General features: G+C 47.6%; 1 protein-coding gene and 1 long non-coding RNA gene across 3 annotated transcripts; one reads left to right on the top strand and one right to left on the bottom strand.

Annotated features, from left to right (window-relative positions):
- The first annotated feature begins 11224 nt into the window (after positions 1–11224).
- Hjurp (Holliday junction recognition protein) lies at positions 11225–25722 on the top strand. Of its 2 annotated transcripts, none has more exon segments than NM_001191813.2 (8): positions 11225–11415; positions 11500–11566; positions 13920–13975; positions 16666–16702; positions 18253–18350; positions 19175–19267; positions 20568–20646; positions 22051–25722. In NM_001191813.2, coding segments are annotated over 8 exon segments (2019 nt in total). In that variant the 5' UTR covers positions 11225–11319; the 3' UTR covers positions 23544–25722.
- Positions 13094–19142, bottom strand: LOC148003834 (uncharacterized). Its single transcript, XR_015629731.1, has 3 exons — positions 18223–19142; positions 17039–17222; positions 13094–13942 (listed from the first exon to the last, which is right to left on the bottom strand). It is a non-coding gene; the product is annotated as an uncharacterized LOC148003834 (long non-coding RNA).
- Positions 25723–26721: the final 999 nt, after the last annotated feature.

Below are 26721 nucleotides of genomic sequence, written 5' to 3'. Positions count from 1 at the left end.
AAAAACGCTAATTCTTAACACTAGACACACTAAGGTGTGAAACAGGACAAACACACAGACGAGCATACTGACAAATGCAGCAGTGGCTGGCAGGTGGCTGACTAGGGCAAAGGTCTAGAAAAACAGGGGGGAAAAGCATAATTTTTTAATAGACTTGAATAACCGTGTGCTGGAAGCAACTGTGTAACGCACCAACTCTGAAGAGTGCTATCCTTTGATTAGAGACTCCAGACCAACACTCTGACTCACATAATTATTTTTGCCTTCATGGACTCCCCTCTCCTACGTTAAAAGGGATAGATACAAAAATTATAGTGTTATACCTGTATAAATGCTAAATAGCTGTACCAAATCCATTTTTTATTTCAATTTTAAAAAGTTATTGAGGCTAGAGAGATGGGTCAGTGGTTAAGAGGCACTGCTCTTGAAGAGGATCCAGTTCTGTCCCCAGCACCCACATTGGGCTCTCTCAATTAAAACCACTTGTAACTCCAGTTCCAGGGGATCCCATGCCTCTGGCTTCCACAGGCAGCCAGGCGCATATACCCACATGGAGACACACATAGTCACATGCTTAGAACTAGAAATAGAAACGTTTTGAAAGTTAAAACATTTTCGTGCTCCTTTAAAGTATCTGCCCAGTGAAAAGCCCTGGCGTGTGGAAAGCAGCCCCATTGGGGTTTGCTTCCACCAGAGATTCCCTGGCCCAAGGTAGTACCTCTCCCGAGATGGTCGGAACCAGAAGACTGGTCCAGAGACCTGCCATCTTGGTCTAAAGCCAACCGTGAAGCAGCTCGCCTAGCTCTAGAGCCCCCTACTGGACAGGAGCTGAGTGAGCAGTAGCTCAGCGCCATTTTTATTTATTCCTCCCCACCCCCAACCCCAAACCAACAAATAAACAGCTTTTGTTAAATTCTATCTCAGACACTCACTCTTCCCAGGGAAATCATCCCAAGATGACAGCACATTCTCACACAGCATACAGTAGGCCTCCATGTTTATATGTAAAGCCAAGAGAGAGGGTCGTCTCATCCCAAAGCTAGAAGGGCTATCCAAGCAGGCGCAGGCGCAGGCGCAGGCAGAGTGCCCGGTGTACAGCCCACACCCACTTCCTTGTCTTCTGCGGGGCTATGGCAATGTCTGCTTCCTGACCGTCAAGCCAACTTTTTAGAGTTGTTTTCTCTGATCTTCTCTAACAATAAAGATGGAAAGATTTAACAATGACAAAGGCACTCATTTAACAATGGCACTCATGACACTGTTCCTGACAGTGCCCTTTCAACTGTGAACACTGTTCGTTGCTCTGTCCCCTTCAACAAAGAGGGAAAGGAGGACCACTTAGTCGTAAGTCCTATGGCCATAAGCTCCAAGGGCTGTGTGTGTCCGTAGCAGTAAGACAATTCTGGACCCCACCCTTCTCATTTCCAGGATGGTAGAAATGTAGATAAGACTCATGGGGTGAGGAGTGCTGAGGTCTCATATGGTCTGGCAAAGCCACGGGCTCACCTCTGAACCTGTGTCAGCTCTATTTCCCTCCATGAAGGATAGAGCAATGTCTCCTGCTAGCTGCTCTCTGCAGCAATGGGATAGCTGACCCTAACCATCCAGATGCCGATTTCACAACTGACCTCTCCGTGACCTTAATAGACACCCTCCTCTCCCTATGATATGCATTCAATTAAAGTCTGAAAATCATCATAACAGATATATAACACCCCCACCCCACCCCCAACACACGCATAAATGGAGCTCAGAACTGCGGCTCTGTTCTCCACAGATGAGCCATTCGTGGGGACGCAACCCGAGCAGTGGTGTGGAAATGTCCTCACCCTGACTCTCAAAGCTGTCTGAAAGGTTTGTAAGTGCCTCGCACTCTGGCGAAAAGGAGAGCTGCAACATTCAAGAATCATACCCCGTCCTGGTCGTTTCAAGGTTGTGGCAAAGAAGTGTGATGTTGTCAGACCCCTCTGGGGCAAAGTGGTCCATTAGGCTGTGTGGGCAACACGGTAGGTGTACAGTAATAGCCGAGAAAGGACGCGGAAAGCAGGGGCTGGAAATGTAAGTGTTCCGTCCTCTACAAGGTAGAACAGGGAAGTAATTTAGCTGGGGCCCTGTGCCACAGGCATTTAAAAATCTCTGCCCTCGGTCGGATTTGCATTAACACTCATTCAGTTTCCATTTGCTTTTTTGGAAACTAGAAAGCTAGACTCGAGAGTTATTCTCTGAAATAAGTTAGCAGCACTCCTGGACCTCAGAAAAGAACCTATTTCAGATGGAAAGTTTTAAAGGTACCTGCAGCCACCTCTCTTCCTCCCTGCATACCGGCTTGGCACTTGTCTGTCCACCCCACACCAGTCATTGAAGTGTGGCTTGGAACCAGCCCCTTCCCGGTGCCTGTTCCCAAGCCCCATGCCTCCAGGGTTAGAAAACCAACATTCCCTTGGGAACCGGCTTGCTGGTACCAAGCACTGTCTCGATGGTGCGATCTCCCTCTCTCTACAAAGGCAATAGTATTCCCAGTTTATGAGTAGCATCACTGAGGCTCAGACACATTGCCCAAAGTAGCCTTGGCTACAGATTGCAGAAATGGGATCTCAACACAAGCCACTCCCTCCTTTATTGGGACAATGGAAAGATCAATCTATCCAAGTGTTTAGCACATTCTGCTCAGTGGGCATGTTACTGTCATTGCTAAATGGAAGTAAATTGCCATTGGAGCCATCAGACAATCCCATCATATCATCCAAGACAAAACACATAATAAGAGCTTCACGAAACTCGCTAATACCCTGATGATTGCTCAGAATGGAGGCCATAGTGTGTATCTGGAACGTTCTTCAAAAGTCTATATGAAAGGGGTTGGGGACCTTGACACCAGGCATACTGACCAGAGCCCTGCTTACACTTGCTGCACAAGGCTGTAGGCTGGGAGGGCAAACCTGGTCTAAAACACTTTCATCACAATTCAGCGCAAAGGAAATAAATAACCAAACAGGCAGCTGTGTTAAGTCGGGTAACAACGAAGCACTAGTGCAAGTGGGAATAGAGTCGATGCCAAATGCTAAAGTGGAACCCTATAACTCTGCAAGCCTATAAACAAATCCAGGAGCTGTTGCTGTAGAAGCGTGCAGGAGGTAGAAAGTATTAGATGATCTAACCTAGAAAATGAAAAGGAGGGAGCATGAAGTTCCAACTCTGACAAGTAGAAAGTTGCCTGCCTCTTGCCATCTCCCACCACCCATCTTCCCTCCCCCCAACCTCCTCCCACCTCCCTCCTCACCCAGTTTTTCCCCTCCTGCCTTCCCCCACCCACCTTTCCCTATCCTCCTCCTCCCCCTAGACTTCCCCCACCAACTTCCTGTCTCCCACCCTCCTAGAGCAGCAGCTGAGCAGAAAAACACCAGCACCAGTCAAGACCAACAACTAAGGCCACCTTTTCTACCATCTTATGTCAGAAGGGGGAAAAAATCCACTTTGCATAATTCTCATTATTTTTTAATAACTATAAGGTACACTCCCAGCAGGAGAGAAGATTTCATTCTGAGAAGGGCAAAGATGAGAACCAAATCCTCTGTGTTCCATTTTGTATTTCTCATCATCGAAGGAGCTTTCGACAGTCCAATTTCAAGGTGGGTTCCCCGCCTCTCCTCCCCCAAATACTCAGATGCTGGGTCAAACACAATCTGTCTTCCCTTACTACCTTGAGTGAACATGGGCAGTGGGTGATAGGGATATTCCTAGATGACCTTCCTTCAGCAGGGTCGCTAACAAAAATGTAAACACACGTGGAAGTGACATACTACGTCATACACCCACTGTGGGTCAGACTAGATCTCCTCTTGGCCCCATTTTCCTTAGAACTCAAACAGTGGTTATGACTAACCAAAGGCCATCCCAAGGCCATCTAATACCTAATGACAGAAAGAAACTACAGTGAAAAGAGTTGACTGTCTTCACTGATCATAGGTGTTTGTGACATTTAGGGTCAAGTCAACACACTACAGAACAGCCCCACAAAGAGAATCTCATTTATTGCTTCAAGGAAAATCAATCCTCAGCAACTTTTTTTCCATTTAATAATGAGAATGGCCCCCACAGACTCATGTTTGAAGACTTGGTCTCCAAGTGATGAACCTGTTTGGGAAGGATTAGGAGGTGTGGCCTTGTGGGAGGAGATGTGTCAATAGGGGTGGGTTTTGAGGTTTTAAAAGGCTCTAAATTCCAGGTCTCAATCTCTCTCTCTCTCTCTCTCTCTCTCTCTCTCTCTCTCTCTCTCTCTCAAGTTCTTGCTCTCACTCTCTCAAACCTCATGCTCAAAAATCAACATTTGAAATGTCTTAAGATAAGCACCCACTCTGCCTCTTCCTGGCTGACCCTCAATTTTTTTTTAACTCACAGCAAGATTCTGATTTTAACGTTAAGTTGTGGTCTGTGGATGTTTGAATGACAAATATGCCTCCCGTAGGCTCATAGTTTTGAATACTTGGTCCCTATCTGATGGTGCTGTTAGGGGAGATCATAGATCCTTTAGAAGATGGGACCTTGCTGAAGGAAATTGATTACTAGGGGTAGACTTCGGTCTCAGGGTTTCACTGCTGTGAAGCAACACCGTGACCACAGCAACTCTTATAAAGGAAAACACTCGACTGAAGATGGCTTACAGTTTGAGAGGTTTACTTCATTATCGTCAGGGGAGGAAGCATGGCAGTGTGCAAGCAGACACGGTGCTGGAGAAGGAGCTGAGAGCTCTATATCTGGATCTGCAGAGCAGAAGGAAGAGAAAATGCTGCACTGGGCCTGGCTTGAGCCTAGCAGACCTCAAAGTCCACCCCTAGTGACACACTTTCTCCAACAAAGCCACACCTACTCCAATAAGGCCAGCTCCTAATAGTGCCACTCCCTATGGCCCAAGCATTCAAGCACATAGGTCTATGAAGGCCGTTCCTATTCGAACCACACAACTCTGTATGCCCTGATATGGGTACCTGAAGAGACAGACTCCTGAGAGGCCTGGACAAATAAAATGGAGTCTTCTTTAGTTACAGGTGGGGCCGTCCCAAGCAGATTAGTGGGAAGCAACCCCAGTCTCCAGTTGGTTTCAATTTTTAAGGGTAAAACAAACAAACAAGCAAACTATAACTGTGATATATACAGAAAGCAAGCAAGATAACGGTTAAATGGCCAGGCAGGCAGTTAACCTAAAGCTCAGGGCCACATTGTATAGGAACTCATGGCTGGTCTAGTTTTACCAACTTATTTTTAACACTTAAAGTTTTCTTAGGAATACTTTCATGGGAAGGTATAACTGTAGTTAAGTAGCCTACTCTCCTGTTCTCTTCCTCCCTCTCTCCCCCCATTCCTTCTCTTCCTCTCACTCCCCCCATCTCCCTCCCTTTCTCTCTCCCTTTCCCTCTCTCTCTCTCTCTCTCTCTCTCTCTCTCTCTCTCTCTCTCCTTCCTGTATATGATAAAAATGGGACCCTCCAGTTTCCTGCTCCTGGTACCATGCTTCCCCTGACTGTTGCCACACTTCTCTGCCTTGAAAGACTCTATTCCCCTGGAACCATAAATCACAATAAACTCTCTCTTCTTTAAGTTCCTTCTACCAGGATATTTTATCAAGGAAACAGAAAAGCAATTAATACAGGGCCCATAAACCCTGGCCCGGCAAGATAGCTCAGCAGGTACAAGTGCTTGCCACAAAGTCAGGTCCTGAGCCCAATCTTCAGGACCCAGGTGGCAGGGGGAAAGACAACTGTCTTTTGAGCTCCATGTACAAGCCAGAGTTGGGGGAGCCAGGACACAGCATTCCCCGTGGTTTTAGCTCCAGGATCTGCCTTGAGCTACTGTCCTGGCTTTCCTCAGTGATAGACAGCTACCAGAAGTTGTAGGCTCAAACGAACCCTTTCCTTCCTGAGTTGCTTTCGGTCAGAATGCCTTATTATATCAACAGGAGTGAAACTAGAACACCCCGGTAAAATGTGGGGGTGGGGGAAGAGCTGCACTGGGGTGATACAGCAAGAAAAGAGGCCCGAGGGCAAACCAAGAACATCATGGCAGTAGATAGTTTTTTGGAAGGACTTAGAAATCTGGCTCAGAGGTTAAGAGCACTGACTGCTCTTCCAGAGGTCCTGAGTTCAATTCCCAGCAACTACATGGCGGCTCACAAGCCTCTGTAATGGGATCCAATACTCTCTTCTGGTGTGTCTGAAGACAGCGACAATGTTCTCATATAAATAAAAATAAGTAAGTTTTTTTTAAAATGTGTACAAGCTACAGAGTGAAACATGATCTTAGAAAATAACAAGAAGGAAAGGGGGTGTTTAGGAAGTTATCGATTCACCTCACGCCTCCTGTTTTAAAACCATTCACATACAATGCCAAAGGACTGGCCTTTGCCTGCTCCAAAGAAAGATGTCATGGGAGTTCTCAGACCCATAAATAATGGGGTTGATTAAAAATAGGTCACCCAAATCAATCTAATTGTGTTCTATTTTTAATGTAAATTCTACCATTGATTTTTTTTAAATGTGTAGCCCATTAAAACACATTAATGGTGACCCTAAGAATGTGTTTGTGTTTAAAAAAAAAAAAGGTGAAGAGGAGAAAAAGCAATTTTCTACCACATGAAGGTGGGGCAGAAACATCACCAAAGCCTTAGCCACATTTTCCCAGGGTGGGAAAACACACCTCTGGGTGAGGCAGGAGGTGAGGGGCCATGATGATAAAATGTGACCAAGCCTCGTGGAGCCAGGTTTAAAATGTCTGGAGCCTCCCCATGTCTCACTGGGATAAAAGGACTCTGATTTATATAATGAAGGGAAGAATGCGTGATTGCCTGTCTGTGTTCTTTATCCCGTGAAAAACTCGGGCTCATGTTTGCACGACAGGCAGCCATTCTAGAAAATGCGGCAGAAGAAAACTAATGCTAACCGTGCTCATCACACTTTCGTTGGTGTGAACAGAGCCCAGAAGTGCTTTCATAAGCGCGCACTTATTTAACATAAATAAGAAAGCATTTATGTTACGTGCAGATGAGATCGCTGGCAATTCAAACAGACTGACCTCACAGTAGTGGAGAGTCCAAAAGCTTCATTATGGCCAGGCAACACTCTTCTCGGGAGAGGATGCACACCAGGTAGAGCACATTTTCCTCTTTTATATAGTTTTTGTTGCTGGGCAGACAGAACAAGCAAACGGTTTACAAAAGCCAATTGGAATGCAGTTAGCAAGGCCACACGATAAAGTTTAAAATCAACCGAGACAAGGGTCTAGGTTCAGGCCATTAAATCAGTAGGGATTTAAAATGTTATCTCTCTCCTGTTATCCTCCGGGTACTCGCAGTAAGACCAACAGTCTATACAAACCTTATCTCTTCTCCCAGGACCTTACCCTTTGTCCTAGTTTACAGATGATTGCAAGGAACATTTTTGGCACTCAGATCTGACCATTAACATTCCTTTAACAAGATACATTTTCAAAGATTTCTTATATTTAATTTTGTATAGGGGGTGCATATATGTGAGTGTGGGTGCTGATTGGGGTCAGAATGCATTCCCCAGAGCTACAGGTGTTTGTGAACTGTCTGCCAAAGGTGCTGGGAACCAAACTTGGGGCCTCTGTAAGAGCTGTGCGGGTCTTACATGCTGAGTCATACCTCCAGCCCCAACATAGACACTTTTAAAATACTGGGTATATAACATGTGCTTACAACCTCCATTGAAGGCCTCTCTGTCCTATCATTTTAGATGTCGACAAATGCAGTTCCTCAAAACTTAACTGAACCTCGATGGCATGTTACCATCCCGCCCCCAACACACACACACACACACACACACACACACACACACACACACACACACACACACACACGGACACACGGACACGGACACACAATACTGAGTACTGAGGTTAGTGGTTTGTAAATATCCTCAGGCTAAATTCCTGCCAAAGTCTTTCATTGCTTGGCTCTCAGTGTTGACTCCAGGCATCAAAGCGAGAGGTTTTGAAAGCCCAAGGTTTTGAAAGCCCGTTTTACACCCTGAGGCAGTGACCTCGGGAAGCCCTGCATGAACATTTGCTCTCCTGAAGGGTTAGAAACCGTTCCCTCACTCTCACTCTGATAGGCGTCGCTGTTGTTTAACTATGCTAACCTCCTAGACTTTACATGACTATTAATTCAGTCCCTTTTAACTTTCCCAAGTTAGCATACGAAGGGATAGGTTTAAATGTGGCACCTTCCTGTGTCTGCCATCATAAAGCCTGCCTAAGTTTTGAAGCAGAACACTGCCCATGGCATCTCATCTCCTGTTGACAATTTCTGACCTTTCTCTTCCCACCCCCACCCCCCAAGGGCTTCCTACCTCTTACCAAATGCTATTATTATTAACCCTTAGTAAGATTTAGGCCATTTTCTTTCCTCTTCCCCCACCTCCGTACAACTAGAACTGTCTGAAGTTAGGCATTGTTGTCATAAAGCATTGTTTCATTTCAGGGGCTGAAGAGATGGCTCGGGGATTAGGATGGTTAAGGGATTAACTTCATGTTCTATCCTGAGGACCAGGATTTGGATCCAACACCTACTTACAAACCAGGCTGCTCCAGCTCCAGGAGATCCTATGCAACTCCTGGTCTCTGGGACCACACATATTTACACACACACACACACACACACACACACACACACACACACACACATTGTTTTAAGTTTCATGTCTCTGTCTTTTTATTTTTCCTTTATAGCCCCTGCCTTTAGCATAGTTTCTAGAACGCCCTTTCCAAACCTAAACAAAGTTACTTCTTAGAGTAAATGGTGTTTGTGAACAGCCTGACAAAGAACCCGCTGGGAACCAAACTTGGGTCCTCTGCAAGAGCTGTGCAGGTCTTAACTGCTAAGTCATATCTCCAGCCCCAATATAGACACTTTTAAAGTACCTGTATATAATGTATATGTTTAGAACCCCCATTTACATTATATTACAAATATACGAGCTCGCCCAAAAGCAGTTAATTGTGTAATAGCAAGTACCCATATGTACAGACATAGAAGTGCCTACGTTTGTGTACGGTCAAAAACATAATGGAAGAGGAGTCGGGGGTGGTTCCCAGGTAGAATACTTGGTCCTTATTTTCCAATCTTGCCAAAGAATGTCCCCGGGTTAATTAGAAGTAGGGGTAAGAAGGATACAGTGCAAACAAGGTGCGGAGGCTTTAGTAATAGAAAGGCTTGGCACTCTGTATCCTCTTAGAGGTGATGAGAAGCAGAGACTATTAGAGAGCCCAAGAGGCCTCCGAGAAGATGGCCCACAGGCTACTGCATGAAAGCTGAATGGTGGGTGGGAGCCTCTAATAGCATATAAGTGTGGTGGTTTGAATAAAAATGGCCCCTATAGATTTATATATTTGAATGTTTAGTCACCAGAAGGTAGAACTGTTTGAACTGATTATAAGGATGAGGAGGTGTGGCCTGATTGGAGTAGGTGGGGCCTTGTTGGAGGAAGTGTATCACCGAGGGTGGCCTTTGAGGTTTTAAAAGCCCAAGACAGGGCCCAGTAGCTCCCCATCTCTGCCTGCTGCCTGTGGCTCAGGATGTAGAACTCTCAGCTTCTTTTCCAGTCTGCCGCATGCTGTGCTGTGCCATGATGGATATAGACTAAACCTCTGAAACTGTAAGCAAGCTCCCAATTCACTGTTTCCTTTTATAAGAGTTGCCATGGTCATGGTGTCTCTTCATATCAATACAACAGTGACCAAGACAATAAGTATATACTTAATATTTAACTTTCATGACAGGAATCCACATCACTGTATTTGAAAACTTTCAATAATTAACAATATATGGTTTGGACAGAGCATCAAATATTTTTAAACAAGTTAATTAATAAAATATACCAAGGTCCTAAAACTGTATATATCTTCATTAATATAATAATATTTGGGCCAAATTATCTGGTCTGTTTCATGTATGTAAATGCTTTGATTGAGTTTTCTCAATGACAATCAGTATTCTGAAACCATTTCCACCTATGTAGCTAAACGCACTCTGATGAACTGTTTATGCCTCTTTCTAACACAGTGGTCATGAACGTTCTATCCGGAGTCAAGATTATCTGTAAATTGACAGCGTCTTGGGTATTTTGTTATTACTGTGAGAAAACACCTAGCAAAAAGCAAGTTAAGGAAAGAAAGTTCGACTTTAAGCTTGCAGTCCAGAGAAGTTCAGCACATCAGGATGGGGAAAGCTAGAGGCACACAGGAGACAGAATAGCATATCTGGTTGACACCACCACCGTTGCTCTGAAGCAACACATTTTCACATCCTCACATGGAGCAGGGTCATGTCGGGGTAGGGACAGATTGGATGAGACAGCCTCCATTCAATCCCAAGAGAGTTGGACAACTGACGCCCTCCCGGAAGCTGAGTATCTTGAAAGGGACTTGATAGCTCATCTCTGTGCCTGTTGCAAATACATTGCTTGGACATCCACAGTCTCTGAACCCGGAAGCTCTTCTTCCCTTCCCCGGTTTCAGTGGGACAGCATGAAAAGGTTATGGGGCAGGCTGAGAAATAGAGAGGCGACTCAAGGGATTTCCTGATACTCAGTAATGACTCCATTTTCGCCCGCATTGTGATAACCACGCTAACACAAGCACACGGATGCAGCTGTTATGAAGCCAGAGTAAAACCAAATTAGTCTGAAGTTCAATCCCCCAGCTCCGCAAGAAGACAACCCCCCCAAAAAAATCTGAAAATGTTCTAAAGTGTCAAGGTAAGTATTCTCATAAAATGGACACGAAATCACCTACCCCCTCAAGGAACAAGATAAATATCAATCAAGAAACAGCCTATAACCAGAAACGGGAAAGAAAGTTTATCAAAACCCTAGGATAAAAACCACAGATTCTGTCACGCTTATAATATCGATCAGCACATTTATACGTGTCTTGTCTTTGAATACTGGCTTTCCCGACTCCTTTCAGGACCATTATTTGGAGCTGGCTTTTCCCAAACCTTCCCAAGAGCTGGGAAATTGGTAGATTCAGGCGGGGTGTGGGAGCCTTGACGGGCAACTCGCCCAGACGCCTCTAGGGGGCGCAGAAGTGCCGCATGAAGTAATGCGCATGCTCCACCGGCTCCCTTAGCCCTCTCTTCTCTCCCCTTCCCGTTTCTGCCGGAAGCGCTCCCTGAGAGAGGCGGAAACTCGAGCAGGATCGGTTGCGTAAATACTTTCGAAAGGACCTATCAGCGCTTGGGGCGCCATGTTTGATCTGTGAGCGGGCTTGGGCGGGTGTTGTGCTCGGGGGTTGAGCCACGCACGCCATGGAGTCTATGAATCTGCGGGATCGCCCGCTGGATCAGCATCTCAAGGAAAGCAGTAGACGCTTCCAGACGTACATGCAGCGGCTGATAGCGAAGGTGGGCTGGGACGACCGTGGCGGGAAGGGCGCGGCGGGCGGGAATCCAACACCCTCACGTCTGACCAGCTCTCCTTCCCCGCAGTACAACCAACCCTTTGAGGATGACCCGTTGGTGCAGATGGCCACGCTGACTTACGAGACGCCCCAGGGTACGGAACCCTCTCTTTCTTTTGGCAGCGTGCTACAACAGTGGGGTCTAGAATTTGCAATGCAGACCTAGAATCCATGAACTGCTGATGTCCAGTTCATTTCTCTGAAAGAAATGCCTGGAGACACAGGTGCAGCCTGGTTTTTAAAATGCCTGCCGTGGAAGTCCGAGCTAATTGATTAGCGGCACAGTGTCTCTGTAAAGTAAGGATGTTGGCAACCATGGGTACTCCATATGGGTGTGTTCACTGGAGTGTCTGTCAAGCCATTTGGAACTGCACCCAGGACTGCTCCGTTTTCATAGGCTATGCCATAGTCCTATTACCTTCCTCTTCTGAAGCCATTTTATTTAATGTCGTGAACTGCCTTAAACCTAATGTGTTCTCTAACTGGGGTATGTTTGTATTGGATGACGTTATTTCCTTCCCTAAGACCCATCCCAGATGTTTGTCTTCATTTATTGATAAAATCTGATTTGGGATCACAGTCTGCCAAGGGTCCAGAGGACCAGCTCTTTGACAAGTGCAGTCTGCCCTTTGTCTTTTTGACTGTTCAAGGCACGACGTATTGGGTAAGCATTTTCCGTAGTCAGAAACTGAAGTAATACTGCAATGGGTTGCTTTTCTCTGGATGGGATCAGGACACAGTAGTGTAGGAATCCTTCAGTGTGCTCTCTGTCTCTCAGCTTTTCTGTGTTCTTGCGGCTGTTGGGGGTGGTTGGTGGAATATTTTGGACAGCCCATCTATCTTAAAATGATATATTTTGTCGGCGATACATAACTGCTGTCAGTTATATGAGAAGAGTGAGGTGTCTAAAGAGTTTGAGACCGGGGCTGGGGATTTAGCTCAGTGGTAGAGCGCTTACCTAGGAAGCGCAAGGCCCTGGGTTCGGTCCCCAGCTCCGAAAAAAAGAACCAAAAAAAAAAAAAAAAGAGTTTGAGACCATACAGATGGGCAATAGAACGAAGTCCCGACTTAAGGCGGAGACTGGAGCAGAGAGCTGACTGCAGAGAACAATACAAGAATCTGTTCGAGTGTATTGACAGTTCACCTGTGTCTGCACTTAGGAGTTTTTGTAGAGTTCAGTTTCAAACATGCAACATAAGCACTTAAAAAAAAAAAAAGGAAATGCAATTAAATAGATTCCCACAGAGTAGCCAAGTCTTGATTTGACTCTGAGCCCATAGAGTCAAGCATCACTGTCTTCTGGAAAGGCTGTGACCTACAGTGGTCAGTGCAGTCAGACCTCCCAGAATTCACATGCTGGTTACACTGCATGAAGGAAGAGCCTGTGGCTAGTCCTCTGAACTTTTCCTCTTTGCATCTCTGTCCGTACAGTGAACATGGTAAGTCTCTGTCCTGTGGGCTTTGAGGAGGGTATAGGAGTCACATGCAAACGGGTTCTGACTACTACATGGTATGTCCTTGCTAAATTCTGGAGCATAGAGGATGCTGTGTAATTTTTCTCCCCCTGCTTCTCTTATAATACAACCATCTCAAATCTCTAAACCCACCATTTTTCCAAGTAGCATGTGTTTTCCTGGGAGATTTAGGGCTGAGTACATCGCATGGGTTCTGCTAGCTGGGGAGTGACAGGGCTGGTGCACTCAAGCTCCAGAATTCTCTGTACACGGGCTTCTCAGTACTGTGCTTCTAGATTGCCCAAGAAAGCACTGACTCCCAGGATGAGGTCAAATGTATGATACGCATCTCTGTCCCCCATCTTAGTTAGGGTTTTACTGCTGTGAACAGACACCAAGACCAAGGCAAGACTTATAAAAAAAAAATTTAATTGGGGCTGGCTTACAGGTCAGAGGTTCAGCCCGTTATCATCAAGGCAGGAACATGGCAGCATCCAGGCAGGCATGCTGCAGGAGGAGCTGAGAGTTCTACATCTTCAACTAAAGGCTGCTAGCAGCATACTGACTTCCAGGCAGCCAGGATGAAGTTGGTAAAGCCCACAATGACACACCTACTTTAACAGGGCCACACCTCCTACTCCTGCCACTCCCTGGACTAAACATAGACAGACTGTCTCACACACACCCAACCCCAAACATACAGCTTAAAAATGGTATGTATTTGGAACATGAGCTGTCCGTAGCCCTTTGGGTTCGTACTGGAATTGGGTGAACTGCCACCTTCTGGGTAGGAGAGATGGCCGTTAATGACGTTTGTCCGATCTTGGTTTTTTTAAAACACTTTCTCCTTCACCAAGCTGAACAGGGCTCTGTCAACGCCTGGATCGCTTTTAAGGCAGGCTTTGTGTCGTTCCGTTGGGTTTCCCGTCAAAGCATTTTAAGCAGAAACACGAGCATTTCAGATTGCTTCAGTTTGTCACCTTTGTTTCTTAAGGATTGAGAGTCTGGGGAGGAAAGCTGATAAAGGAAGAAGACGAGGAACACACTCAGGTATTTACGGTCACATTTGCTGCCTTGGTGCTTTGCTATAGTGTGTTGTTGATGTGACTAAATCCCAACACAAGTGAGCCCTGAGGAGGCCACCTCAGGGCAACCGATCTCCTCCTCTGCCTTTGCCCCTCCTGGTGTTTCTTCATCTCCTGGCTCCTGTGTGCTATTTCTCTATCATGGTCCACAGGACCCTAACAGCAAGCTTGTGTGCAGATGCTGGATCAGCTCCGGGGCTTGCAGGGTGTGTCCTAGAGGCAGCTGGGAGCTCTTTTTGTTGGGTCCTTACCAAAAGCCCAAATCTCATTTCCTTTGAAGAAAAAAACAATGCCTCTTTTCTTCCTCTGTAACCAGGGAGGAGGAGGAAGAGGAGGAGGAAATGATGTTGATGGTGATAGAACACAGAATCGAATGGCCTCCTGCCTTTCTGTGCCTCTAGAATGAGGGTCTCCTGGTGCCAGGGCTTTACAGCTAGTAAATTTAGCTTATACTGTTTCCCTGGGTGGCATTAACACAATTTGCCTTCCTGCTGTCAGACTATGTGTGGCCTTTTTTGCCTGGTGATTAGTGAAAGGCTGTCTGGTCTAATGGAGTCTCAGGTTCCTGGGGAAGCCCGTTACCCAGAATGGAACTTCAAGATTAAGTCACACAGCATTAATAGCAGTTCTAGAACGAAGCTTCCTTGGTTAATTATTACAGCAGAACACTTCGCTTAGCCTGACCGCTGTGCAGTGTTGTTGCTTGCACCATCTCAGCTTCTAACCGGAAATCCACCTCATGCCCCTTTCCGGGGAGCTCTCGCCTTCATCGGTGTCTTAGTCAGGGTTTCCATTCCTACACAAAACATCGTGACCAAGGAACAAGTTGGGAAGGAAAGGGTTTATTCAGCTTACACTTCCACATTGCTGTTCATCACCAAAGGAAGTCAGGACTGGAACTCACACAGATCAGGAAGCAGGAGCTGATGCAGAGGCCATGGAGGGATGTTACTTACTGACTTGCTTCCCCTGGCTTGCTCAGCTTGCTTTCTTACAGAACCCAAGACCACCAGCCCAGGGATGGCACCACCCACAGTGGGCTGGGTCCTCCCCCCTTGATCACTAATTGAGAAAATGCCTTACAGCTGGATCTCATGGAGGCATTTCCTCAAGAGAGGCTCCTTTCTCTGTGATGACTCCAGTTTATGTCAAGTTGACACACAAGACCAGCCAGTAATCGACTATAATATAATGTAGTTGCCCTTTGTTCTTTTGGGCCAGGAGCTCACACTGCCACCCAGACTAACCTGGAACTCAGTGAAGCCCAAATTGGCTTAAACTCTCACCAGTCTTGCTCCATCCTCCTGGAGTGCTAGAATGTTCTATGTTGTCTCCCCTCCCCCCTTTTCTTTAAAGCTGCTCATCAGTTCCAAGGCATTTGGCCCTCGCACCTTCCTCTGTTATGAATCAGGGTCGACCGACATGTTTTATGAGGATTAAGTACTTGAGGACATGTGGGTCATATGTTTATATTGCTGTCCAGTTCCATCATGGGGGAAGCCACCAGAGGCATGAAAAGGAACACACCTTTGATATAGACTATAGTCCATGGATTGATGGATTAGACCCTCCACACGGACCTCGAGGAGCAGCCTGTCCCATCCCTTGTGACATCCTCCTTCCGGGCCACAGGACATGCTGTCTTTATATTACACAGACATCCGGCCCCTTTGACAGCCCAGTGCTAGAACAGTAGTCCTGGTAGCAAGAATATTGATTTAAGGTTTTTGTTTAAAATGTAGGAGAGCTGCCTAGAGTCTGAAGAAATGCGAGAGCTTTTCTGAGGACTGGGAAAGTGGGTGTGCATAGCCTGTAGTTACAGCTGAGGACCCCACAGTATGACTGGGGTTTATTATTGGTGATTTTCCCCCCAAGACAAAATACGTATGCAGGTCCCAAGACTGCCACTCTGAAGCTTGTGGGGGGCAGTCAGTCAGGGTGGACTCTCCATTGCCCTGTGATGTTTGTTGTGGGCTCTCTTTGTAGGTACCAGACAAGCAGTATGGGGCCTCTGAGGACGAGCTGCTGCTGTGAATGTCAAAAGATCTGCCCTTCACACACTGGAAACCACAAAACTTAAGCTGGGGGCTTTGAGGTCTTGGCTTGTATGGTGTCTAGGAAGCAGGATCAGCTTGGTGCTGCTGGGCCACCTCAGGTCCCTGGGACTCTAGAGCTAGCATCTGAAAGGACATTGCTCACTGTGCTGACCTCTAAAATCGTAGGCAGCTTTTTATCTTGAGTGCCGGCGCGTCACTGAGAAGCACCTGTTGATGCCCTGATGGACCCTGTTGAGCACAGGCTTTAGAAAGCTCGAATGACCTCCCTGAGAACAGCGCATGCTGGCTCTACCCAGCAGGAGCTATAGTAGCCACAGTGGCCATAAGCACACAGTGCATCGACACATGTAGATCCCAGGTCAGCCCTGTGAGTCCCTGAGTACTGATGTATTCTCTCCGTGACCAATGGAGTTCTCCCCTGCCTTCCGGGAGTCTTGAGGCCCTTTATTAAGCGTGTACGGGAAGATAAAAATGGCCTATTCTCTGTGCGTCTGGCAAGGATTGTGACTGTCTTGATATTACAGTGGCTAGAAACGTGCTGTCACTTAGTCAAGCTTGTATTTCTTGATTTGTGTATCCCAAGGACCCTTCCGTGGAGGTGATTGGTGGATTAAGTGAGCAAGCTCCAGGAGGTGGTGAGTGTTTATGTCCCTGCACACGAGTTCCCGGAGCCAGTGAGGGTTGCCTTGTTAGAAAGGGAGGGTGGACATGGGGCCGGCTTGTCTCTACCCCAGCGCTATACACAAGGGTGCCATACTGTTTACATTATATCTAGTTGCTAAGCAACAAGTTATCATAAGGTGCCCCGATGTGTCCTCCTAGGTCCTTGTTGCTGGGGAGCCATATCTTGCCCATTGATGTCAACATTTAGTGAGTTTTAGGACTCACTTTGCCCTTAAGGATGGTGGTGTGAGCACCAGCCCCTATAGAAAGGAACACCCTACCCCACCCCTCAACGCACACACACACACCTTTGTAGCCAATGTCTGTCTTGTTTTCACTTCTTCTACAAGACTCCCAGGCTGTGCTTCCTGTCTCCCCACTCCTTCCATTCAGTCCCTTCGCAGCCAAATTACAGGAAGGTGCTCCCCATTGCTCGCTTGAGTTTGCCGTTGCGCAGATAGTCCTCACATGGTTTACCCTCTGGAGCACATTCTCGAGGCAAAGGCAGATAAGCAGATAGAGCTCTGTAAGTTCAAGGCCAGCTCAGTCTACATAGTAAGTTTTGAACCAGCTAAAGATACAGAGTGAGTCTGTGTCACAAAAGGGGAGGTGGGGACCCACCCCACCCCCCAGTGAAAGCAAAGAGACGACGGTGATGGCTGCTTGTAGGGTTTCCTCGTTCACTAGTGTTAATCCAGATCCTAGCTCCACACACACTTAGATGCAAAGCCTCCTCCCACTGCTTAAAGCTACTCAAAATGGCTCCCTAAGTGCTGCCTTGGATGTTGGGGCCGTGAGTATCCTGTGGGTGTTTCAGTGAATGTCGAGTTAAAGGCCTAGTCCCTCAGCCTGCCTAGCCACATTTCACTGCCAGGGTTCTAGGCTCCTGGCACTCATAGGCACAAGGGGAACATTCTTTTTCTTAAGATTTCTTTTATTTAAATTATGTGTATGAGGTATCAGACTTCCCTGGAACTGGAGTTACAGGTGGCCGTGAGCCACCCATCATGAGTGCTGTGAACTGAGCTCATACTGGTCTTCTTGAAGGGTAGTGTCTTAGAGAGGTTTCCATTGCTATGAAGAGATACCATAACCAAGGCAACTCTTAGGACAACATTTAATTAAAGGTTAGCTTACAAGTTTAGAGGTTTGGTCCACTATCGTCATGGCAGGAAGCATGGCAATATGCAGACAGGGATAACACTAGAGGAACTGAGAGTTCCACATCTTTATCCAAAGGAAGCCAGTAGGAGACTGTCTCTTACGCACCGGATGGGGCTTCAGAGCTCACCCCCACCCTCTAGTGACACACTTCTTCCAATAAGGCCACACCTTCTAATAGTGCCACTCGCTGGGCCAAGCATACTCAAACCAGCACAGGCAGTAAGCACTCTTGACCCTTAAACCAACTTCCCGGCTCCAGGGCAACATTTTTGAACCAACAGGGATGTTTACCATAGGCAGACATGTCTCAAGTGAGACCCAAAAGTACCTGTGAGATTGAGGTTTTCTTTGCTTCCAGATTCCGACAGCAGCGGTGCAGATACAAGCTTAGAGGAGGCAGAATGGCCGTCTTGCAACTTGACGAGAGAAGCTTCTGGGGATACTAGGAAGCATCAGGTATAGCTGCAGCTGCCAGAGAGCATGTCCTCCAAGATGTCCCCCAGGGCTCCGCTGCCATAGCTCTTGTCACCCATCCAAATGCCAACGTCCCACCTCCTCCTCCTCAGAGGTCAGTGTTCCTCTCACACTGGTGGCTGAGCACAGAGGGTATTGGCTGTATTCTATCCATCCTCGACCGGCCACTAGATATTTCAGCTGGGGTTAGCAGCCAGCCTTACCCTCAGACGGTGACATGAGGCAGTGTTTCCAGGTGTGCTCAAAAGGTCACTAACCTGAATACCGAGTACCCCCCTGTCTCATTTCCCTGAGTATCCCCAGGGCTGGAGCCTTCTTGTACTGTTTGGTTCTCGCCTCCTGGGCTGGTTGGTGTAGGTGACAGTCCTCACAGAGCTTACTCATTAGAGTAACGTTCCCAGCCCTGTGGCATTGGCTGTCAGATAGGGAGGTTGGAACCTTCCCGATATCAGGAGAGAGTGGGAGAGCCAGGGTCTCAGAGCCCCTGAGCAGGAACTCTGCATCTCTTCTGTCTTCTCAGCTGAGGTATTCAGACAGTCTCCAACCTCCCTCCTTTCCTTCTAGTAAAGCTGTCACAGACAGCTCCGGGCTGTGTGCTCTCGGTCATTTTACCTTCTCTGAATCCTGGGTAAATGCCCTGCCATCAGTTGCTGGTTCTGTGGAAGTTCAGAGAGGCCATACCACAGCAAATGTGAAGAAGGGACTCTAAGTATTCACACATTTATGAGATTTCAGATTGCTCCAGCATTCACAAGGCTGGGGTACCTGCTTTCTGACTGAATATTCTGACCTCTCCTTCTAATCAGCTGACAGTGCCCGGAAACACCTTGAAAACTGATTTAAGAAGGAAGTACTTGACCCAGGTGGATATACTGCTTCAGGACGCAGAATATTTTAAGGTAATCTATGTGCGCGTGTGCTGGTAACTTGACCAGACATTAACAACAGATTGGGGCACAGTCGTCAAGATCCAGTGCACTGTTCTCAGAGCCTGTGAAGGGGTCTGATTGATTATTTCCTTGCTTTCCATAGGCTATCAGACTTTCCCTTCTACAGTGAACACCCCAGGGGCCTTGATAGCATCAGGAAAACCTGGGAAATGGGATTCATGCTGGGGGAGACTTGTCCACTGTCCTGTGATAGCTCAGATCCAGTGGGGCCGTGGACTCCTAGAGCAGCAACAAATCTTAGCTTTGCAGTTGAGGAATTAGCCCACACCTTCCCTGGTGAAACCTCTTTGATCCCAAGCCTGCTGTTCTGGGTGTGAGCTGAGTGAAAGGCAGGCAGGAAGACGACTGCAGGAATAGCCTCGCTCCCAGCACAGGCTCGTTCTGCTACACCACAGCGCTTTCTCTCTGCTGGGTCCTTCTACAGCCCAGGGCCACCTGCCAAGGGATGCCACCCACAGTGGGCTGGGCCGTCCTTGGTCAGTTAGTAATCAATACAGCCCCTCACAGACATGCCGAGTACCTCGTGGACATGCGGACAACCACCTGATGAGGACTGCTGTTCAGTTGAGACTCTCTTCAGGTGACTGTGGGCCCTGTCAAGTTGACCGCTGATGCTAACTAGAATAGCTGGAGTTGGTCACCTCTAGATGCCCAAATTCTGTTGGCATCTTTCATGAAACAAAGGACACCCTAACATCCTAATGCCATATGTCTGAAGAGTAGTGTCAGGTAACAAGCACTTTCCCTCTCATGGTGGCTGTGGGTCCCCATGAAGTCAACATTCTCTCTGTGCTGGTGACCAGCTGAAGCCCGTGTTTGGACATCCCTTGACTACTGTCCCTGAGGTACATTCCCCTTCACCTGGATCAATAGATGGTATACTTCTGGCTGTTCTGTGATCGAAGGAAAAAGTCAGAATTAGGCCCAATTGTCTGGCTTCTGCCCACCATCTCCATGGCCTTTGGATATTCTGACTAGTCCAAGTGTAATGGTAGACAAGAGCCACTGATAGCCGGGCCAGGAGTAGCTGCCACAAAGGTCTCTGTGCCCTTGTAGGCAGAGGTCACATGTTTTGGGGCCACCAGTTCCCCCTGGGGCTTGAACACTAGTCAGCATTATGGTGCGCACTTGTTTTGAAGTGGGAATAACTAATGTTATCTAAGGACAGTGTGTTTTTAGAGAATGCCCAGATCCATAAACACAAGGTCTGAACATCCGAAACCCTTCTGATCACTGGTTCTGATTTCAGAACACACAGAAGGGAGATGGAAAAGACACGGTCACGACTTGCTTTCCTTCCTGGACGTCACCTGTCACACCAGCCCCTGGTGAGTATGAGGGAGTGGTTTGACGTGAACTGTGTCTTTCGTCTCTGGAGACTTGGTATCACCTGTGGTGGGTGTTCCACATGAGTGTGAGGAACTGTCATTGACAAGTGCTGTCCTGGGAACAAAGACTGCTCTGGTATAGTCTCACTGTAGCCCAGGCTATCCCTCTGAAGTCATGATACCAGTTGCTGTATAGACCTTTGCCCTCATCAGTTTGAACATTTGAAATCTGCACCACAGGAGTGAGCAGCAGCCGCCTATCTGCCTTGTGTGTCACGGGCAGCATTTATCCTCGCCCTTTCGCTGACCCTCCCCAGAACACATGTATGTACACAGGCGGTATAGATTTATACATGCGCTTTCACATGTACTTTCCAAGAACTGGGTGATTCTCCATGATTATAAAAGATTCAAAATGTGCCAGAAACTTCTCATTGGCATGACACGAGTTTACCAACTGACCCATGATGTCCTTTGTGGCCATTTTTGAATTAGGCCCACTCGGGTGGCACCCACTGAGTTTAGCAGCTCCTTGAGTGGCCATCACCGTGTCAGCCTGTCTCCAGTGCTCCATTTGAGGCTTTTCCTGTTTCTGTGGGTTGGATTTTACTCTTTGAGATCTATGAAGTACTCATGTAATGCAGAAGTCATAGCTGCACCATGCGTACATAGGTCCTACCTTCTCAGCCATCCTCTAGAGGTCAGGAGTTTTTTTGGGGTTTTGGTTTTTTTGGGGGTTTTGTTTGGTTTTTTTCTTTTTTCTTTTTTTTTTTTTCTCTTTTTTTTTTTCTCTCTTTTTTTTTTTCTTTTTTCTTTTTTCTTTTTTTTTTTTCTTTTTTCTGCTGTATATATGTGGTGCGTGTGTATGTGTGTTTGCATGCATGTGTTTCTGTTCAGGTGCCACAGACCACAGAGGCCAGAAGAGGGCCCTGCTGGAGTTGCATTGTCTTGCCCCACGTGGGTGCTGGGAACCGAATGCTGAGGCTCTGGAAGAGCAGCCAGTGCTCTTAAGACTGAGTCGCCTCTTTCTTCTGTCCCTTTTGTTGACTTTTCTTATTAAAATGTTTGCATCGGTAGAATTTTTCTAATTAATTTTTTGAGGGTTACATCTGTGTGTGTGTGTGTGTGTGTCTGCGTGTTGTATTGGCTTTTGAGCCGACAGCCATCTCGAAACAGTGTGAGGAGGAGACTCCCTTAACAAACCTGGAGTGAAAAACAGGAGTTCAATTTTGATTGCTGAAATGAAATCTTCCAAGAAGAGTTTATTCCTTAACCCTTCTGGGGTTTTATTTGTGCTGTTTTAAACTGTCGTGATTGCGATGCCCTCACCAGCTCCCTGCTCGGTGGGTAAGGATGGGTGGATCGAGTGGCGGTTTCCCTTGACTTTGTCTGTTTCTCCCCTAGGATGCCAGGATGGTATCCCTGCAAAGAGCTTTGGTGGTCCTGAAGGGTCTGCTTCATCCTGCGGAGACCAGGCTTCCTCATACCCTTGCCCAGCTGACATGACCATTGTGACTAGAAATGACAGCTTCTCCTTACTAGGGGCCAGCAGCAACAGTGTAAGCAACCAGTGCCCTGAGGTTGATGACATCAGCAATGTGACAATCAGCGATCTGTATGAAGGCATGATGCACTCCATGAGCAGGCTGCTGCGCTCAAAGCCGTCGTGCATCATCTCCACCAAGACCTCCATTAACAGGAACTGGAAGCTCAAGAGGAGGCTCTCACGAAAGCATGGGGTGCACAAGAACACGACATACTGCCACAGGAGCAAACCCTTCCAGAGGAGCTCTAGGAAGGGGCCCCTGCACTGCTCAGAGCCCAGGAAAGAGGCCAGAGTATTAAGGGACTCCAAGAACTTGCCGCATGTTGATCCCCACAAGACAGACAAGACAGGCTTAGAACTGGAAAGTGTTCCTCTTGAAGGAAGCAAACTCCAAGTCCATAAATTGAGTCCAGCTTGGAAGGAGCTCCAGGGGCTGCCTCAGAAGTATTTGGGCTTAAGCACAGTAAACCACCTTGGGCGAGAAGACAGGGTGAAGGCATTACAGTGGTTAATTTCACCCATTAAAATGGCTCCCAGGCTGAGGGTGCCTCCAGGTCAGGTAGAGAACTGGTATAGAGAGGTTAAAATCAAATTTGAGAAACTCCATCAGGAATGTTGCCCATCTCCTGAGAAACGGCTTCGCCTGACTGGCCCTACGCAGTCTTGGGCTGCAGACATGTACAGAGGTGGCTCTAAAAGCCCAGGCAGCCGCCAGAGTGTAGAAACCCACAAGCTGAGTTCACCTTTGAGCAGAGAGAAGACAGAGAGGCCAGGTGAAGCTTTTGAAGACCTGAGGGGAAGGTCTGTCAAGACAAATAGCTGTCTCCTAAGGAGGGGCCCTTCTCCAGAGGACAGCCCGTCACAAAGTCCAGGTCATTCTCAACAGAGGTCTGGCCATCTTCAAGAACATAATTCTGAACCAATCAGAAAGGCAGCATGGCCCAGTACAGCCATTTCAGCACCGGACTTTCCAGACTGTGGAGGTCACTATGACGAGCTTAAAAAAGAATTCAACAGACTTTATCAGAAGTATTGTCTGGTGTCACCTCGGCATGCGAAGGTGACTTTGTGTGGCAGACTATCTCCAGTGAAAGCTGCTGCAGCTGTTCCCGGTCAAACAGAGCACTTGAAACGATTAAATCCAGACTCTCCACTCCAGAGTTCCCAGAAATGGTCGCCATCTCCTGACTGGCGCATAAGAATTCCACAGGATTCAGCTGCAGTTGAGGGTCACAGGTCTGCACAGACTGCTAGTGCTGTTGTGAGAGGCCCTTGGTTGTCAACAAAGAGGCGCAAGTTGTCATACCCGGCCAAGTCTCCAGATTCCTCGGGAGCAGCAGGCCGGCTCTGAGTGTCCTGACTGCTGGCTGGGTGTTTGTCCGTTGGACATGATGTGTAGTCAGTAGCTGCTTTGAGGGAGAAGACTTGGCAGACGCTTTTCTCTTTGGAGGTGGGGCCCAGAGCATCAAGTGTGCTGAACAATCTTTCACTGCAGCTCCCAGTAGCCACTTGGCCTCTGCCCAGCCACCTCCCCCGCACCATATCACAGCGCCACCTCTGTTCTGCCTTGGGCTTCTCCAGCCAGCCTCGAATATGTCTCTAAATCATATTCAGGGGATTCTCGATGGCAGTTTTCCTTTTGACTTTAACTGCTTACATTGTCTTTGCTCCCCGCTCCCCACACCCATCTTCACCTTCCTCTCTTCTGCTTTTGTGTAGGTAAGTGCCCTTCTGGAGGACATGGTGTAAGTCCATGGGTTGGGTAATAGCCCGGACCCTGCTCCCACCCGTTGGCTTAGTCTCAGGAGCTCTGGTTTGGGGGTGGGGTGGGGGAGATGTTTTGTTTTTGAGGCAGTCTTACATAGCTTGGTCTGACCTTGAACTCGTTGGATGGTTGAGGTGACTTCAAGTTCCTGATCCTCCTGCCTCTGCCTCCGTTTCCCAAATTCTGAGGCTAATCTTTGTTTTCGGATTTATTTCCATGGGTAAAACACTTTATGAGCTGATTGAACTGCCAAGAAGGGAAGGGACCCACCTGGGGTAGAGCCATCGATACAAGGAGCAGGGCCAGACCTCAGACTTCAACAATACTAGCTGGGTCTCTGGTCACCTGGTGTGGCAGGTATCCCTGGCAGGGTATGCCCGCCAGCAGGCTCCCTTCGCTCTTGGCCTGAGCTGCTTGTCTAGCTGTCTCAGCCTCCTAGACCAAACTCCCACCACGGTGCCCCGGTGGCCAGCTCCAGACACTGCGGAAGGGACTGAGAGCGTACTCGTGTCCAGGTCACCTCAGGGTAACCTGAGATTCCAATGGGAAGGAAGGCCACCGGAGGCCTTAGTCCAGAACCTGCTTTCCTCACCCAGCCTGTGTCCTCAGCCTTTTGCTTATGTCCCCCGCTGTCCCAGGAATACAGCTGTGTCCCTTGCCCCGCCGTCTGGACCTTCCTCCAGCTCTAGCGCCAATGAAATACTGCTACTTTGTTTTTAAACCCTGTCTTGCTATGTATCCCAAACTGATTGACCTTGTAGCCCTCTGCCTCGGCCTTCCTAAGACATGTGCAACATGCCCCACCTTTGAAGTCCCACCTTCCTGGTACTCTACTCAGAGAAAATCTTGATTTTTACCAAAGCCTGGAGACCTCTCTCGCCCGACCGCTAGAGGAGACCTTGACTTTACTCTCTGTAAAGTCAATCAGTTTGCTGGTTGGTGGGAGTCACAGTACTTGGTCCTCACCACTTCCCTGAATTCAATGGCCTATCCTTAGGGCCTTTACCCGATGCCTTCTCTAGTCCCATCTTCAGCCACACTGAACACTCAATAGCTTCATTTTCTGTTTCCTTCTCCTTCAGCTATAACAGATCTCCACATTCAGTGACAACATGAAGGATATTAAAGCTGGTTCCTTCTGTGCTGGACCAGTAAGCCTTTTACAGACCTTACTCTATCCACCTAAGGACCCCTCAGTGACACTGATGTGAGCAGTCTCTGTTTCTCTTATGAGGACAGTGTGTGTCTGTGTCTGCCCACTCCTAAGTTCACTCAGATGGGGCTGACTTACCCCAGGGCACACAGCTGGGGTAGCAGCAGCAACCTTTGTCATCGCTGTCACTGCAGTGTGACAATGAGAGTTCCCACGGCGGGCATAAACACAAGTGCAGTGCAGTAGACGTCAGGCATAGTGGCAGGCCTTAAAGAACTACGGGAATTGTACTAAAATTATCTCTCATCGGTCCGGATGGAAAGGTGATTTTTGTTAGGAAAATTTTTTAAAGTAAAAATCTTGCCTCCCCCTGCCCCTCTTGCCTCTAGTTCTGTTTTAGATGGGGTCTCTGTCACTGTCACCTAGGCTGGCCTCAGACGCACCTCAAACATGCTGTGCCACAACCGTCTGTACCGCCTTTGCATCGCTTGTGTGCTGCCCTGCTTGACCTGTCTGCCCTTAACGCCCCTCCAGGGCAGCTGGCACTGTGGAAAGGGCCTGGTGTGGTTTTGCAAATAAAGTTGTATTGTTAGCGTTTTCAATGTCAGTCGACCCTGTGGACCTGTTTGCCTCAAGTTCTTTTCTCGCTGTGGCATGCCATCTAGAATTGTGCGCCACGTTCTGTTGAAACATCACTTGCGTATGAAACCTACAGTTGAGCCCCAGACACGGTGATCCCTGAAGTTAATAGGGCCGTTCCCTTTTTTAAAGAGACAGCCAGCTAAAACTGCTTGAGATTCACTCACATGAAGGAATCCCAAGATTTAAAGGAAATCTCTGAAACAACTCTGAATTATTTCCAAACACTCTTGCAGCCCTGTAGCACCCATGAGGCCTCTTTCTACTGTAGAGGTCGTCTGGTTGCCAGCAGCTAGTCTTCCTGAGCAGTTTCAATCATTCTGTGTGTGGTAACAGAATGACAACTGTTAGTATACTGCCTCTTGGGATGGTTTTCAGTGTAAGGCTGAAGGGCGGACTTTTCTCCTGTCCTTCCCTTAGAATGGTTCCTACGGTCTCCCTTTTTCTCACACTTCCAGCCAAGACCACATTTGTAGTACCTGCAAGTCAGCAATTGGCCATGGCCACCAGCCAAGCCGCTGGTGTCAAACTGCTAGTAAATCGATTAAGGGTTGAAGGCTGAGATGGTGTAGGTTTGGCCAGTTCTGCTGAGGTTTCTTTCTGGCTATAGACAGCTCCCTGAGGTAAAGAGATCCTGTGAGAACAAAGCTCCAACCGAATGTACTGGCTTACTCAGAATTCTAGCACTAGAGAAGCTAAAGCAAGCACACTACATTAAGGGCTAGCCTGTGCTACAGAGTAAGAGCCTGTCTCAAAAAAAAAAGTACTGTTTTTATTGTGAGGACTCCATCTAACCTTTCTGGTCTGAACATACACACACATAGTGTTGAGCCCAGACAGCATTGCACTGAGCTCAGGGCTTCACCTAGATTTGAAGAACTCAAGTTGGTATAGCAATAAAATCTGAGAGCCTGGCACCTTGCAGGATGCCCATTTTGGCAGTGCATGCAGACTTGAGCACCTCCAGGGCAG

The sequence above is a fragment of the Rattus norvegicus genome, chromosome 9, assembly GCF_021556685.1.
Source record: "Rattus norvegicus strain SHRSP/BbbUtx chromosome 9, alternate assembly SHRSP_T2T, whole genome shotgun sequence".
NCBI lineage: Eukaryota > Metazoa > Chordata > Mammalia > Rodentia > Muridae > Rattus > Rattus norvegicus.
The sequence above is the reverse complement of the archived record's forward strand: the minus strand, read 5'-3'. Positions and strand labels throughout refer to the sequence as shown.

Coding starts and splice junctions, on each gene's coding strand:
- Hjurp (XM_087566463.1), top strand. CDS start 11,320: ATGGAGTCTATGAATCTGCGGGATCGCCCGCTGGATCAGCATCTCAAG. Junction 13,976..16,650: donor AAGACGAGGAACACACTCAG/GTATTTACGGTC, acceptor GTGTATCCCAAG/GACCCTTCCGTGGAGGTGAT. Junction 19,268..20,567: donor AGGACGCAGAATATTTTAAG/GTAATCTATGTG, acceptor TTCTGATTTCAG/AACACACAGAAGGGAGATGG.